The sequence below is a fragment of the Mastigoproctus giganteus genome, chromosome 11, assembly GCF_048544385.1.
Source record: "Mastigoproctus giganteus isolate SK-2022 chromosome 11, ASM4854438v1, whole genome shotgun sequence".
NCBI lineage: Eukaryota > Metazoa > Arthropoda > Arachnida > Uropygi > Thelyphonidae > Mastigoproctus > Mastigoproctus giganteus.
In genome coordinates this window covers 81,261,470-81,279,212 of record NC_143585.1, presented here as the reverse complement: position 1 = coordinate 81,279,212, position 17,743 = coordinate 81,261,470, and the positions used below count along the sequence as shown (strand labels likewise).

Sequence of the window (17,743 nt, the reverse complement as noted above, 5' to 3'; positions counted from 1 at the left end):
AAAATTAGTCTTTTAATATACAAAAATGAACAATTTCTACATAAAACTGGTTAGCATTTTAAGTCACTGAATTACTGTGAAAAGTTAAGTTTTTTTTTTCCAATGAAGTACAAAATACTCATGAATTGTAATACAGTTGCCATATACATAAACCCTTTGAATGTGTTTATAGTTGCACAGATGACTTTGAGCAGTGCATTCTGTATCAGTTATGGGTATGCTGTTGAAGAAAAAAGATAACTTTTCACAAGCGCAATATTCAACTTTCAGTATGCCAATTATACTGATGTATGACTATAAAATAATTTCCTTTATTTGAATTTAGCAATCTTCTACTAAATATTTTATGCAACTGTTTTCAGTCTCTCTTCACAAGAACTCTTACTACCATCTCTTCAAGTGACTAACAAATACTTTTTTGTGTTCACATATCCATAAATTTTAGGTACTGGTGCATTATTCTAGAGAAGAACATGTTTCTTTTAATTAGTATTTATTATTCATACTAAAAATTGTTATTATTAATTTTTTTTTCTGCCAATATTAACACTTTGTTGTGTCAAGATTGTCAGAAAAAAAATTAAGAATAACAATCCTGGATTCTCTTGTTCTGAAGAAATCAATGATATGCTATCTCAGCAATTACTATGAGACAGTGTGCAAAGAGCTATTTATCATCCAATATGTCTTTCTGTGGGGGAGAAGCAAGCAAAAAGCAATTTGAAATAAAAGTAATGCTTGTTATTTATTATTCTAATTTTTAATAAAATTAGTAATCCTGAAAATAGTTCCATGAGGGCACACAGTGTAGATTATGTGACACTTGACTTTTACTGCTATACTTCTTAAATTCTAAAATGATCAATGATGATATCAAAAGCCACAACTATGATAAAGGACTGAACTACGCACTGATGGCAGTTTAATATATAATTTAATTTTTAAAGTAAAATTTTTTTGTCATGCTTTATAATGGTGTACCTGCTGGATGGTTCTCCAACTTTCCTTAAATAAATGAACAAGATTGCTTGTTTCAGTAAAGTGGTGCAATTGCAAACTTCATAAAGATGAAGAAAGAATTCTCAAGTAGCTCATCATTTCTAAGAATTTTTGGATGTCAAGATCTCTTAATATATCTCCATCACTGCCTGAGGTCCTTTGTAATTTTGTATGAAACCAATATGAAGTGTAGTTAATGACTTCAATACTATAACTTTCTAAAAAAAAAAATATATATACTTGCTCAACAGTTTTTAATTATAGGAAATTCATTAATTACTCAATCAGTCATTGACATTGACTCTGAAAAGTACTGAAAGTTAAAGATGAATAGCTACTCTGTTTTCGACACACTATTGTAAATTATTTAAAAACATTTGGGTAACCAACATTCAACATCAAATTTCTTAAGCAATCCTTTTTCCTACCACAAAGCATTTGAATATTTGAACCATAAAATAACAAAACTTAAACTTTGGTGCTAATAACATTTCTGCAATTTTATTTATATTCAATTTCAAATTTGAGAGAAGAACTGTTATTTACATGCACAGCCAAAGCCATCTAGAACAAAAGCTAATTCTACATTTCTTCCTATCATTGACAATGGTGATTCCTATATTCTTCTATTTATAACTGTTTATATATTCTCCACAGATACATATATGTATCTGAAAGCCACTACTCAGATATTTTTATATTAGAGAAGTGTCTAAACTGATTTATGCCTTATAAAACATACATAGCATATCCTACAGAATTAAATGACTCCAAATTTCCTCCCTGCAAGATCTGCAGTGAAATCTCCTTAAAATTTAATTTTTATCAAGATAAAATTAATTAATTAGCTAATTATCACTATACACTGTTTATAGAAAACTTCATTTAGTTTAAATAATTAGATAAATAGCTGAATTTCACAGTTTTCTTTAAAAACAGTGAAACTACAACTGATAAATTGTTGGATTTCAACAGTTTTTTTTTTTAAAATAATGAAACTACAACTGATAAATAGTTAGATTTCAACAGTTTTCTTTCGAAATAGTGAAATTGCTATGCTACCTCCAAAAGTAATGGGACACTGTGTGGGGGGAGGTAGAGGTCACATGGTTTTAATAAAGTATAGGACATTTCTTGATCTGCAACAGAGAATTTTTTTTTCTTGTACATTTTTCAGCAATTTATGATATTTATCATGCTTAAATAAACCACTTCCTCTGTGAATTATTTCCTTGTACAACTAACTTCAATTATCAAAATAGTATACTTCAAGATGAAAATTATATAGTACTCCATGATATAATAATATATTTTTTTATCTTAAAGTATACTGTATTGACAGTTAAAATTAGTTCTAAATTTATTACAAGCTGACAGAAATATTTCTGTGTTTCTAATACATGTTTAATAACTGTTTAAGGGCATACTGACATACAGTTTAGTAGAACTAAAATAAATACTTCACATGATATACCAAAATTAATTCATTCTTAACTGTTCTGGGAAGATTACATTAATAGAATTCTGAAATATACTATGAAATAGGTAAATATGAATTCAGAAAAGGCTATAAACTGAAACCTGATCTTAAAGGTCTTCATCAATGGCAATACAATTGTCCAAAAAAGAAATAAACAACTTGCATACTGTCTACATCCATGTGCCTACTACAGTCCCACAGGAGTTTGGTTATGCACCTGTACTGAACAAGGTCTGTAATATTAGCTGGAAGGAGTAACAGAAAAATAAAATAAAGGAAAAGTCAAGCACAAAAAATTACCAATAAAAAAAGCTAGTCCAAAATTATGATGAGAGCAATATATCCCTATGTCATTAAGAATGTTGACTAAATACTTCCTAAATATTTCCAAAATGTTTCCACCATCTTTGTCCACAGAAAGAAGGGAGAAAAAGTGAAGGATAGAACCAAACATAACACTGTGCAAGAAATGGACAAATATTTTTAACTATCAGCCTGGTGATGTCAAGTGTTAACAGAGTAGATTTCAAATTGCCACAAGCATCCTTGTGGCCTTGCTCTAATGTGAGTGTTTAGCATTAGAAGAGGCATATGATGCAAGAAAGAAAGCTTATACAGCATTAGCCAAAAAAACCCTTTCCCATTTCCTCATCCATTCATTCCAAATGTTTGTCTAATTCTGCCTTAAATTTATTTGAGCTATCAACTTCCATAACGACATATGGAAGTTTGTTCCAGCAATCAAATACCCACTGACTAAAGGCAAATTTCCTCACATCTATTTGACGACTGTCTTTCCTCAATTTCACTTTATGCACCCTAAGGTTTGTAACCCGAGCAAGAGGAAGATTCCCATCAGCATTGAGCCTGCCCAAACCATTCAAGGCCTTATACACCTCAATCAGATCGCCGTGCAGGCACCTCGTCTCCAGATGCTGCAATTTGCAGAACTTAAGCCTTTTGTCATAAGGCCACCCCTTTGTTCCCTGACCTGTCTTGTTGCCCTTCTCTGTACTCTTTCTAGCAACTATACTTCCTTATGAAAATGAGACCTCCAGACCTGTAAGCAGTACTCAAGGTGTGGCCTGACCATTGCCTTATACAAGGGAATAATCACCTCCTTATCCCTGCACACAAAATTCCTGTATATCATTAACAATACCTCATGACCTACTCAGGCAGCCTGTCAGCACTACAGGGAAAACTTCATATCTTGCTGCACAATTATCCCCAGGTTTCTATCATTCTCCACTACCCTGAGTGGAGAATGATAGAGACTACTCTATCACTACTCTATTATTCTCCGCTACCAACACCACCCAGTTGGTATGTTACTCTGGGATTACTGCTACCCATATGCAGTACTTTGCATTTGTCAACGTTAAACTTCAGTTGACACTTCTCAGCCAGTCTGCCCAACTTTTCCAGATCCTGTTGCAGCAATATACTATCATTACCATTATTAACAACCATGCCAACCTTTGCATCACCTGAAAACTTTGACATTAAGCTTGATTTCATCAATATCATTGATAAATATACAAAACAACAATGAGCCCAACACTGAACCCTGGGAGACACACTTAGTCCACGAAGAGCCACTCTCTGTCTTCTACCATCCTTTTATCCATTGTAGCAACTTGCCTTTAATGCCATACTGCTCCAATTTGTACAGTAGTCTTCCATGTGCAACTGTATCAAAAGCTTTTGTGAAATCCAAGTATATGATATCAAAATTATTTTTTGCATCCGGCTCTTTTGTGATCATGTCATAGTATCCAATCAAATTGGTCAGACAAGACTTACCCTTAACAAACCCATGCTGTGTCTGAATTATTACTGCAGTCTTGTCTAGGTGATCCCGTATCACCTCTTTAACCAGTGACGCCATTATTTTCCCTGGAACAGAAGTCAAACTAACAGGTCTGTAATTACTTGTGTCACCCTTTGATCCCCCTTTGTGAACTGGAGATATATTTGTACATCTCCAGTTCGTGGAGACTTCCGCAAGTCCAGTGCTGCTCTCATAATTATGGCTAAGGGTTTGCTTATTTACTTTGCCACCTCCTTTAATATAACTGGATAGATCCCATCCACCCCAGGTGGCTTTGTTATGTTTAACTTCAACAATTTCTCCTCCACTTTACTCCTTTGTGACTTGATTACAGACTAGCTTATATCTACCGTAGGCTTCTGTGAAACCTGATAATTTATATGCATCCCATGCATTTTTCTTCTCTGCCACGAGTCTCCTGCACGCCTGCCTCCATAGCCAGGTGGGCAGGAGCAGCAGTGCGTGGCCCACGCTTCTTGATTAGACCGGGGTTCGAGCCCTTGACCACCAAATACGGAGCATGCAGAGAGGTCAGAGAATGACCACCGCATATCCCAGGAGCAATATGGCCTTAGTTACTAATGCTCCTAAAAACCAAATAACAACAACGTCTCAATAGTTCATCTGATGTCCATTTGGGCCTAAACACAGAACAATATTTCTTATTTGGAACAAAAAGCCTAGTAGCTTCCAAATTATTTTCTTGGATGCTTCCCATTTAGAATTTGTTGGTGTTAACATCATCAGTTGGTCCTATTGTATGGAATTTAAAAAATCTCAGAGACCACTGTGGTCACCTTTACAAAGCAAAAACCCTTCCATTCACCTCTGATGGTAGTTACATCTTTAAACACATCACATCACACATCAGTACACTGTGATTACTGCCACCTAGTGGTTCCTTTATCTGTAAATTCTAAATGCATGAATAATCCCTGCTGATAATCAGATCAAGAGTGTTAATCCCTCTGATTGCCTCTCTAAAATACTGCTGTAGAAAACAATCATCCAGTAAATCCACAAAAGCCTTGCTAGTGTGCGAGTGACCAAATCACAAGTTCCAGTCAATATCTAGGAAGTTAAAATCCCCCATAATAAATGCTCTGATTTATTGTCCCACTCTATATCTCTGTATAATTGTTCACTGTACTCATCAGAGCCATTAGGCCTATAACAAACTCTCACCCTCATTTTTGCTTTCTCAGCGCTTATGTCACACCAAACTGACTCAAGATTACACCGTCCATCTATGTCAACTGGATGCACTTCCTTAGATTTTATGTGTTTCTTAACTAACAGCATAACCCCTCCTCCCTTCCTATCTTATACTACCCCAAATTCCAATTCAGCATTCCTCATATCTGTGTGACACTATGCCTCCGATATCCCAACAATATCTGCCTGTGATGTCTTCATAAGCACTTCAAATTCATCAATTTTATATACTATACCCCTAGCATTGGTGTAAATGCAAGTATACCTGTACCTGTTCTTACTCTTAGTTACTCTATCACAAAACTGTGATCAAATCTTTGCCATTCGTCAGCTGATGGAGGAGAGGATCCGGTGTGGACAGCGAACCGTCATTGTTTTCATTGACTAAGTCTGCTTTCAACTGTGTCCACCGGCCTGCCTTATGGAAACTACTAGAGGTTGAACATGTACCTCGAAAAGTCATCACACTCCTTCAAACTGCATACAACGGTTTAACCAGCCAGGTGCGCATCCAGAACGATTTATCTGAGGAATTTACAATCCAAACTGGAGTCCGCCAAGAGGATGTAGCCTCCCCGTTGCTTTTCAACATCGTGGTCGACGCCATTATGAGGCAAGCATTCAGAAATAGACAGGGCATACAATATGACAAGGATCACTATGTGACTGACCTGATGTTTGCTGATGATAGTGCTATCCTTGCCAGTAACGACGCTGAAGCCACAGACATCCTCTACGACATTGCCCGCATTGCCCGGCCATACGGTTTGAAGATCAATGCTGGTAAGACAAAGGCCCTGACAACAGATGGGTCGCAAGCCACCATCTATCTCGAAGGCATCCAGATCAAGCAAGTGCAGGACTTTAAATACCTTGGGTCGCTGGTCCAGGAGAAGAAAGTTGCATCCACCATGGAAATCCACAGCAGAATTGGACAGGCTGCCACTGCGTTCGCCTCGCTCAAATGGTGTCTGTGGAAGAGGACCAACATTTCCACAAAGACTAAAATCCGACTCTTCCGGACTTTGATCCTGCCCATTCTTCTTTACGGATCGGAAACATGGATTTGTCTCAAGTTAGATTTGAACAAACTTGAGGTATTCCAAATGCGATGCCTGCGGCAGATCTTGGGCATCTCTCTTCGCGACCACATCACTAATGATACCATCCGCGCCAGATGCCAACAGCAACCAACCATTGCCGACCAAATCCAGAAGCGAAAGCTTAGATGGTTTGGCCACGTATGTAGAATGGGCACGAACAGAATACCATCCAGACTCCTTTGGAGACAACGACCCACCCAATGGAGCATCCAACGGACCGCGCCTAGAAAAACGTGGGCCAAGCAAGTGGAAAATGACTTGAAGAGCCGACGTCTCGACCTTAACCAGGCCAGGACTGACGCCATTGATCGTAAGGTATGGAAGAACATCACAGAACAAGTCCGAAACCCTGCGGCACCTACAGCAGCATACTGGTTGCGTGGCCAACCGCCTCCCCCAGCTGCCAGCTAAGGACCAAAGAAGAAGAAGAGGACTCTAACACAGCCCATGTATTTACTTGTTTCATGACTCCCAGCAGTTCCTGAAATCCTCAGCAACTTGCCTTCCAGGATGCTGATCCTTCCAATAGAAGCAGTGCAAGATTTATTTCCACCTCTGCCTGCAGCTACTGTTAATCTATTTATCTGTGAATCCACACAAGCTAGTAGTTTTCCGACCAATCTAGCATTGCCTTGATAACATCAGTAAATATTCTTGCACCCTTTGTATTAGTGTATCCCATCCCTGTCAAAGCAATCTCTCTTGTTAACAAGCACAGACAAAACTGAAAAAAATTCTACCCCATGAGCCTTGCACAATCTCTCCAGGGCCAAATTGATCGACAAGGCTCTCATCATATACTCCCTCTTATCGTATCTGGGCAGGACCGCAGACACTTTCAAATTTAACCCTTAACTCTTGACTTTTTTTTAAGTAAATCCGCAGATCTCCTACACTTAATGTCATTAGTACCAACATGTACAACAATATCACCTTTTGTGCCCTTAAAAGATGATATCTCCTACACATAATGTCATTGGTGCCAACGTGTACAACAATATCACCTTTTGTGCCCTTAAAAGATGATATCTGCTCTGTCTACCAGTGATTAGGACAAAAATGTTGTGAGCTAAGATTGGGAAACTACCAATGTTTGCGCAACTATATGATAATTGATTGTTCAGAAACTTTTTGGTCATAGTACACTAGTTTCTATGATTTACTGTGTATTATTTATCTCTGTGTTCACAGGTGCTGACACGATTGTGGTATGAAAACAGGGGTGTGTGCTGGTTATTTTTTAATAACCGGCTCTTTTTTTTTTTTTGTTAGTTGTTGGCGCATTGGCTTCTGTGGCCACAATGCACCTCCCAAAGGTTTTTGCATTTTACTCTTCTGATCCATGCCCTAGGCGGGATTCGAACCCACGATCTTTGGATTGTCAGGCAGGCACTTTACCCACCTGGTTAGCCTGGTCGGCCAACCGGCTCTCTAAAAGAAAGTAGGGGTACTGGTGATGTAAACCGATTTTAATTGTGGATGCAGCCACTAAGTGGCACTGCCTGTCTCCCACGATCCTTCTGTGTGGATGAAGTCATTGATCTCGTGACTTACCCCTCCTCCCAGACCTCAGTGTGTTTTCTTCGCCGGGGAGCTGGCTTCTTTCCATGATCCTTTGCACAACCATATGACTCTCTCCGCTCCATGCTCAGATATTTTTTCCAGATGGCTGCTTCTCATAATCCTTTGCACAGGTCAGACTCCAATTGTGTTTTTTTTTTTTTTTTTTATTTTGCTGCTGGATGGCTACATGTTTTTTCATAAAAATAATTTCATTTAGTGGAATTCGAACCTAACGTCTATTAGCTAAATGTGAATATTATGTGAAATTATAAAGTTTTGATATTAAATTCAATGAGATGAATTTTTAAAAATTCTAAGGAAAAATTAAAAGTTAAATGAAATTTCCCAACTGTGGTTAAAGTTTGAAAATAAATTTTCAATTTATTTGAAAAAAACATAAATTTCAGACCCACATCTGAAAATTATAAGGTAACATTGGAATTTCCAAACTGTATTTATAATATTCTTATTATTCTGGTTAAATTCAAAAATCTTCATTAAAGACAGTTTTAACTAATGTTCTCAATTCAGATAACATTCCATTATGAGGACAGTTCGTTCTTTTTTTCACTTCACATATGAAGTCTTCAAGTATTATTTGAGAAAGTGTTCATCACTTGTTTGCAGTATGGAAAAATTTTTGAATTCCACCTCGTGGCACCAAAGTAATTGTAATGTCATTAAAGATGGACATCTCCTCTGGTAAAACCTATGACTGCTTTTCAATGGATACTTTTCTTTCTTTCTCTCTCTCTCTCTCTCTCTCTCTCCTAAATTTTCTAAACCAATCTCTCCTAATTCTCTAACAGGGTGCTACTGCAAGCGCCCTGTTAGAGAATTTGAGAATACCCCTTGATCTGCTCATTGTTCACCAGAGCGACTTCTCAGTATGTGGGACAGATTGTCAAATAAGTTTTACAAGTAACACTAATTTTTGAATGGTAATTTTTAACTCTTTAGCTCTCTTAATTTGTGCTTAGCAGCAGCACTAATTGCCTAAATTGCCCAAAGGCCAGAAGTGCGAAGCCTTAAGTTTCTCCTAATCCATTTGTTATATGAAAATTTTCTTTGCCCAACAGAAATTATTTTAAATGTAATTACCAAGGGGAATTCAAAAAAATCACTAAATTGAAAAATTAGCTATAAAGGAGTTTTAATGAACTCCTTTATAGCTAATTTTTCTATTTAGCGATTTTTTTTCGGAGAGGTCCAATTGAGTAATTTAAAAAATTCTAAAAATGGTTATAAAATTTTATATAGCAAATATCTTAGGAATAGACAGCAAAAAATGCAAATTTAGTTAAATAATTATAAGCTTATTTGAATAGTAGGTAAATGTGTGAAAAAAATTTTACTGAATATTAGAAATTTCAAAATGTACTGCATCCAAATGTCAGCTGTCACTGTTAATGAAGGTGCCGTATGCGTACTGTCCCAAAAAAAAAAAAAAAAAGCACTGACTGTACCTATTGCTGTGGTATATCTGTAGATAGTGAAAACCTAACAGTACAATAAATAAGAAGAAAAGTTATTTTGTATTGTGAGTACAGAGAAAGTAGAAATTTGATATTGAATGTTAAATGTAAAGCATATTTTATTAATGGCACAGCACCTGTGACAAATGCTTCACATGAGCACCCCTAACTTTCGGTAACTTCCTGTTTGATTTTACCACAAGAGACTTTTTAGAAAAAAAAACACCTATTGCAACTGTCTTCACACCACGTGATATTATTTCCAGATGGAATACTGACAAGTACTTTCCATCCATTTGAAGCAGAAAACATTCTCCACTACCTACACTGTAATGGATTACATTTCGTGCAATAAAGGAGTTCTACTGTTCAGTGGCATAACCCCTTGGTAGGGTCAGCAGGGAATCCTGTAAAAAAATATCAATTTTCTTCTTATTATTATAATACTTAAGATTATTTAAGTATATTAAGATTATTATAATACTTAAAACGTTTGATTATAATTTATATGATATTTTTGCAAATTTTATTCTGTGATTTTGATATTATTAAATTGTGATTATTGTCAGTAATGTGGTTTTTGTGAACTGATGGTATTCTCTTAGTATTTAAATGTTAAAAAAATAAATATTTCCTTTTGTTTTCTATTTTGTTTTCTTATATTCTCTTATTACAGTGATGATACTATCAAAAATGTTTCACACAATTTTAAAAATGATGAATATTATAGTATAAATTCAAAAAAGTGAACAATTCGTAAATGGATTGATTTATACAGATATCTAATAACAACAAAACAGACAATTGCAATTATATATTTATTCAAATAAGAAAAAGAACGAAGCTACACATGGATAAAAAGAGACATTTAAATAAATGAAAGCATGAAATGATGATTCCAACCTTTGCATTGGTTGATAGTTGTTTCTTCATTCATCAACAAGGTAGAATCATGTACATTCCAAAGCACTGGAGATAAAAGAACAGAAATTTTGCAAAATTTTAAAAACCTGTGGGAAGTATTATTGTCTACTCATCTGAAAAGCCACTAATATATGTGCAATCAAAATAATCCACGAGATCAACAGCAGCAGAAGCAGACATAATTCTTCTTAAAAAATCCATATCACCGGAAACATCAGAAAGGGGCAAGAAAGCAAGACTGTCTAACGTGGTAATAGGAAAAAATATCAGTGAAAAAATATCCTTTTTATCATGTAATCAAACGAAACAGGCCCCAGGTTTTAACTTCGGTATTTTATAGTTAAGAAAAAAAAATTTAATATACTATTGCATGTGCAGTTATTTAAATCTTTCTTTCAAATGTACTAGGAAGAAAAGCGATTTTTTTTTGCTATATAATTTTCAACTAAATAATCAACCAATTTCGTTGCAGCTTTACTTTTGGGCTGAATTCTCCCTGAAATCAAAGACGAATCAGTTTTTGATAATTTAACGTAAAAGACAAACCAAACAAACAATGCATCCATTTTACACCTTGGCTGTCTTTATTTCTATATTGATTGCCAGTCCTTGATTTTCTATTTCCTTAAACCATGCTTGTCCCAGACAAAAGATGCAACCAATTATTGATGAATTTGGCCAGAACGCTAATAAGGCATTGTTAATGACTTCTCATGGTATGCAACTATCGATTTTGGAGAAAATTCTAAATGAAGTTTCAACACTTTTTTTTTTTCACCCACTAATAACAACAGTTTGTATGTTTCTGCTCTGTTTTTCAACTTGGTTTTGTTTTAGAGAAAAATTAATTAATTTAGATTTTTCTTGTTCTTTTTTTTGCTCAATAACTAACAATTTGCCATTATTTATTTGATTTTTCATTACAAGGTTTTTCATTTCCCATTTAACAAACATTTTATTGAACTCTCCTGTGATGTCATAACAGAACAGTCATTGATTAGGCTCTCCCCCTTTCCCCATAATTCCTTACCTCTTGCTAATCTTTCACCTAAAAATTGCTACACCTCCACTGAATGCCAAGAAGAGTTGGTCACAAGTAAACAACAAAACAAAGACACTATTAAGACAGTATTAAGGGTAAAAAGTAATCCACAACCATGAGTCACCAGGATTAAATATTTTCTCTCGGGTACTACCACCTGTAAATGCATCATGTCAACAAAAATGCAGATTTCCTAACAGTCATAGCAGCATTTGAAATTATATCGAGACTTCTTCCACCTTATTTGATAACAGTGTTGAATTCAGAGGGTGTACATCGGGGGATTAGAAACTTCGAGAGTACATGTAGGGGGAAAATATATATTTTTATTAATATTTAATATTAACAGCATATGTATATGTTTCAAACAATTCTGTATATTTATGAATATTATAATAAGAGAATATGAGAAAACAAAACAGGAAACTAAAGGAAATATTTATTTTTTAACATTTAAATACTAAGAGAATACCATCAGTTCACAAAAACCACATTACTGACAGTAATCAGTTTAATAATATCAAAATCACCGATTAAAATTTGCAAAAACATTATACAAATTATAATCAAACGTTTAGGTATTATAATAATCTTAATATACTTAAATAATGTTAAGTGTTATAATAAGAAGAAAATTGGATATTTTTTCCTGTTACTGTCAGCAGGTACACTGTACCCTCCTGATACCAAAATCCGGTTTTTTGTGGTACATTTTTAGAAAACTAATACCACGATATACATTGTACAACTTAAGTATTTATTCAGTGTTTTTAAAAATATTAACTTTTATATCTATAATTCATTGTTTATGTATTATTTTTGCAGTTCATTTTGTTTGATATGTTTATTTTCGCAATTGTATAGGTACTGCTTATATTTTACAACTATAGCATATATATGTAACAAATAGAAAAACGTACTAAATATATTAATAAAATAATCATTTATAAAATAGTTATTATTTATACGTTTAATATAATTTTTTTGTAATACAGCTAGGCCTGGCTAATGCGAGTTCGATTAATGCGATATTCAGTTAATGCTATTTGAAAAATGATACTACTTTTCACTTTACACGATGCAAATTTCCAGTTAACGCGATCTTTTTTTTTATGCGATAGTTGAAAAAGATTTGAATTGCGCGTTAAGCTTACCACGAGTCGTACGGTCAATAAACAAACGTTTGCCTGCTGCCCGCCTCGGTGTGTTCCATCAACCATCGGGGAGAAGAAGACGTGTTTGTCTCCTGCTAATAAAGTCAATGCAGACTTGCATTTAAAAATTCAAATTTTTAAATGAGCCAGATGAAAATGTTACCGCGAAGGAGATAATGGTAAAAGAATTAGATGAAATCTTTCGTATCGCATAGAACCTCAAACAAAAGGTTTGATGTTCTCTGCAATATTTATTTCGCCAGGGCTCAGAGAAGATTGTTGTCGGCTATCGGAAATTGATTGATGAAAAGAGAAAGTCAACACTGTTCAAATATTTCCGCAACAGTAATTTCTTCATTGTGAATTTTATGTCAGAGGTTCCCAAAGTTTCTCGGTTCATGGCGCCTTTAATGTCTCAGTAATTTTTTCAAGGTGCACCCAGACCAAAAGAAATACCTAACAGTTTTGTTTAGTAGTTAGGTCCAAACAACTTAATAAGAAATGCTGAAACTGTGAACTACCTCGAGCTAGTAGTTCGCGTGGTGTCCGACAGATGTCGAGTATCGCTGTGTTTCCCTTGAAAATTTAAAATATTCCGCAGCACACAGTTTAAGAACCGCTGTTTTATGCAATAAACATTTAATTCCATAATTATTTTCATTATCTTTTACATTATATACAGTTAAAAAGTTATTTAAAAGGTATAAAATTCTTTATGGACATTACAGAAGGTCAAGGACCAATTATAATTTTTCCTATTGGTTATTATATTCGATTAACGCGTTTCCGCTTTGTGCGATGCGCTCGCGGGACGAATTAATTGTGTTAATCGAGGCCCGCCTGTACAGACATATACAAATATTCAGGCACCTCTTATTTAAAACCAAAAATAACAGGTACATTAGCATTAGGCAATTCGCGCCTTTTTTTTTGAATGTCTGACAAAAAATCCTGGTTACGCCACTGCTACTGTTTGATTTTTCCGAATGTTAATGCAAAGTTCCTTTGACACCAGTTTTCAAAGTTTATAACGCAACTATCAATTGAAATATTTCCTAGAAATTTTGTTAGGAGAAAAAAACACATCCAGAAACTGTGCTGTACTGATATTGTTCCCTAAAACAATTACAATAAAGAAACTTTTCTTTTATTAAATGTACATTACAGTGTTAATAGTTTTCACCAGTTTTTTTCATTTCCAGTGTGGCTTCCGACAGATCAATTTCCTTGATTTTGTGTTAATAGATGCAATACACATTGAAAAAACAAAGTACGATCTTTTTGTTTTTAAGAAAAAATAATAATAATAATTCATTGCATTATTTAAAAATTTTTTTTTCCCCTATATCACACTCAGGTGTGACGGGGCCTTCTGTATCACTCACTACTACATGGAGCAGTGATTGACGGGGCCTTCTGTATCACTCACTGCTCCGTGTAGTAACTTAATTTGCTTTAGCCAGCAGCATAATGTGTGTGTGCACGCACACGCACATACACATAAATGGGAAATTCAAACATTCAGTGATGCTTTCTATAATCAAGGCAAGGTAGAAGTTGTCTGTGGATTTTTAAGCAATTACAAGGGCCAAGTAAAGAACAAATATGCCAAATCAATCAGGAAATCACAACCAAATACTACACTACTAAATTTAAATTAAAAGTTAGAGAATAATAATAATTTCAAATCAATAAATAAAGTTCCACCTAGTGGCTCCGAAAAAAATGTGTAGTTCTCTTAGCCTCATCAGCAGAATATTTATGTGAATACAAGGAAGAAAAACGCGAATCAGATCTGACCCTTGTACATTAGGTGTAAGTGTATTTAGGGTCAAGCGGCACCAGGGGTTTCCCCCATCTCTGTGTTGTTTACATTGTGGTGTGTTACAGTATGCTGTAAATGCCAGAGATTTAAAAGTGTGTGGGTCTTGGATTGTTTAGTGTCATGTACCGTTGTTCTTCTGGTTGTTTAGCCACTGGACCCCTGTTGGGGCCCAACGTTGCCCCACTTGTGCCCTATGGAGGCAGACCAGGAACCCAATAGCTTATATATGCCAAATAATTTCCTGAGATTTCAGTGGCTAGGACCAAAAAAAAAAAAAAAAAGTCCTCTAGGTTGGAGGCCGAAAGTCAACGGGCGAGGTTCAATTTGCACAGTTAAATTTTGATGTGTAGGGCATACGCTAGTGTATAGGCAGAGTGGGGGAGGGAGACCGACGGCTGGGGGAAGGAAAGTCAGAAGAATGGGTGCAATAGGGAAGATGCTCCCAGTTAGTGACAGTGAGGCAGGGCCATGCTCCACCAGAAAAAATTAGGTGTGGGAAAGTTTTAATAGGCCAGCTATTGTTGCGGATGAATTGAACAGGTACTCTCAAGCATTTACTGAAGAAAGAGCCTTCGTGCTGAGAAGAGGGTGTGCAAGTGAGGATGAGTGATATGAAATTAGTGATTTTGAAATTTTCTCTGGAATAATTAGAAAATGCATATTTGCTGTTTATGTGTTAATTAATAGATTTTTCTGAATTTTAAAGTTGGGACATCAAAGAAAACACTTCGGTTTATGCATATTGAGAGTTTCAATTTTGTAGATAAAATAGAAATTATAGAAATAATTAGTTCATTTCACTATGGTAATTTTCACCCCAGCGGACTAACAACACTTGAAAATGGGATGGGACTGAAGCAGGGTGTATATTGGAAATAATATTCCTGCAAAATTGCTAGCCAAGATAATCCCTACACACGCTGCCACATAGGGAAGAGGGTGGAAGAAAGGAAGCACAAAGGGTGCTGAAATAAGTGAGCCCCAGCTGGATTTTCAGTGTGACCATATACAAGCTTATCGCCCAAATACCGCTAGCCATTGTGGATTGAAGTGCATGTCGCTCTATGGTTTATAGCCATCGTCGGTTTAACAACTGGTTCACAAAATTCTTAAAAATTTAACAACCAGCTTGTGCAAGGTGGCTCCAGCACACCACTGGATGAAACCCCAGAATAAATCAGTAGAGATCCCATTCCCCATGCCTGAAATCAGCTAATTACAGCCTTGATTAACAAGTCCTTTAAAAATTCTTACAGTGCTCTAGCTTCAGTCTTCACTATAATGATAAGAAAGAGCAAGTTTTTATTTTACTGTCTGACTCCTTATTCATGTTTCATCTATATTTGGCATTTAAATATTGCAACCCAAGGTTATAATTACCAAGAAATTCTGCATGTACTGAGTGAAATTCAGCATTCAAGAAGTTGTTTTACATCAAAATAAATAATTCTGTGTTATAGGTAAAAAATATAAATAAATAATTCTGTGTTATGCATGACTTTTTTTTTTCTTAGTCTTTGATTTCCAAAATCTGAAAAGTAAACATTTTTTTTTCCCAATATCATCATATAAATTTTAAATGCATTAGACATACTTAGCACCTTAACAGTTGACTGAGTATTTTGAATCTAAGCTTACATAAACATAGTTACCTGCTTATTTCTCCGTGTTGCTTGAAGAAAGGTATGAAAACAGGAAACCCAATGGGCCTCATCGTTAAACTGTAAAACATTAACAGTTAGTACTCCTCACTTTAGTTTTATAAATTTCAAAAAAAAAACTGCATGCTTTTTCTTCTTTATATACATATAACAATAAATATAAATTAATTAAATTTAAGAGTATTAATGGACAATTCCTTTGAAATATGAAAAATTTTAAAACAGAGTACATATTAAGAGATACATTTGAGACCATTTGAGGGTAAGTTTGGCGGGTGAATTATTTCAACTGCATCAAGAGAGCAGGTTCAAAAAGATTTAATTTTATTGTGGGACTCTATTGCCAAGGACGTGCATAATTTTTTTTAAGGGAAATATGGGTTTAGTAGAACATGTCTTTCAAGTTCTAACACTGATGATGTTACCAAGAGGTTGGGCTTAACAATATTAATGATACACAAACTGATACCTAGTGGCTGTCAGCTCATGGTGAAAAATCCAGGAAAAAAAAAAATAAATAAATAAAAAAATTCTGTGAGTTACATTATAATAAGGACAATTAGATAGAAATGATATTCTGAAGAAAACAACAAGTTTGTTAAGGGAAAACCATGTTTAACTTGCCTGGTTAACTATTTTAACACACTTACTCGAGCTGTACAAATAATTACTCACCTTCATCCTTTGATTCCCCTTTGTGAAGAGAAGAAACATTTGCATATCTCAAATCGTTTCCTGAATTGAAGGATGTTCTCAGAAATATGACCAAAAGTTTGATTACTTCTTTCACAGCTACTTTTAAAAGAACTCTTTATTGCATACAAAACGCACATGCTGTACACAATACCCTTCACGGCTACAAGCCAGGGGTTAATATAATGGGATAGATCCCATTAGCTCCAGGCACATTGTTTACTTTTAGTTGCAATAGTTTCTCTTCCACTTCCTTCACAATTATCATAAATCTCCCATATCCTATGAACTCTCATGTCAGAATTAGATACACTTCTGGTATCCCCATCCATAAAAACACCTTCACATGTGAATGTAGATGCAAAATATTTATTCAATTTGTTGGTAACCTGAACAGGATCATGAATAATTATGACATTCATATCAAGTGGGCAAATGTAATTCATTTCCCCCCTTGTAGGTGTTAGCATAAGAAAAGAATTCTTTGCTACTTTTCTTTGCATTCTTAATCAAAGACCATGTAATATGGTTTTGCTTCCTAGTCCCCAATCCTCTTAGTAATTTTACTGTAGACTAATCTACGTGAACAATATTCCTTAGTTGATATAAAAAGCTTAGTAGACCTATAATTACTTCCCCGAATGCTTTCCATTTAGAATTTAGAGTTGTTAACCATCATCATCAGTTGGTCCCACTTTATTTTAGCCAGCGAGTTAAAATTACTGGAATAAGTTGCCTACATGGGTGGTAGAGGCTGACAGTTTGGGGAAATTCA

General features: G+C 35.1%; 1 protein-coding gene across 3 annotated transcripts in view; it reads right to left on the bottom strand.

Moving 5' to 3' along the window:
- LOC150078191 (voltage-dependent calcium channel subunit alpha-2/delta-2-like) overlaps nucleotides 1-17,743 on the bottom strand; it is a 663,667-nt gene that overhangs the window by 506,278 nt on the left and 139,646 nt on the right. For all 3 annotated transcript variants that reach the window (XM_090384688.1, XM_090384689.1, XM_090384690.1), the window contains exon 8: nucleotides 16,267-16,335. In XM_090384688.1, coding sequence (XP_090240814.1) covers nucleotides 16,267-16,335 — 69 coding nt within the window. The remainder of the gene's footprint in view (nucleotides 1-16,266; nucleotides 16,336-17,743) is intronic.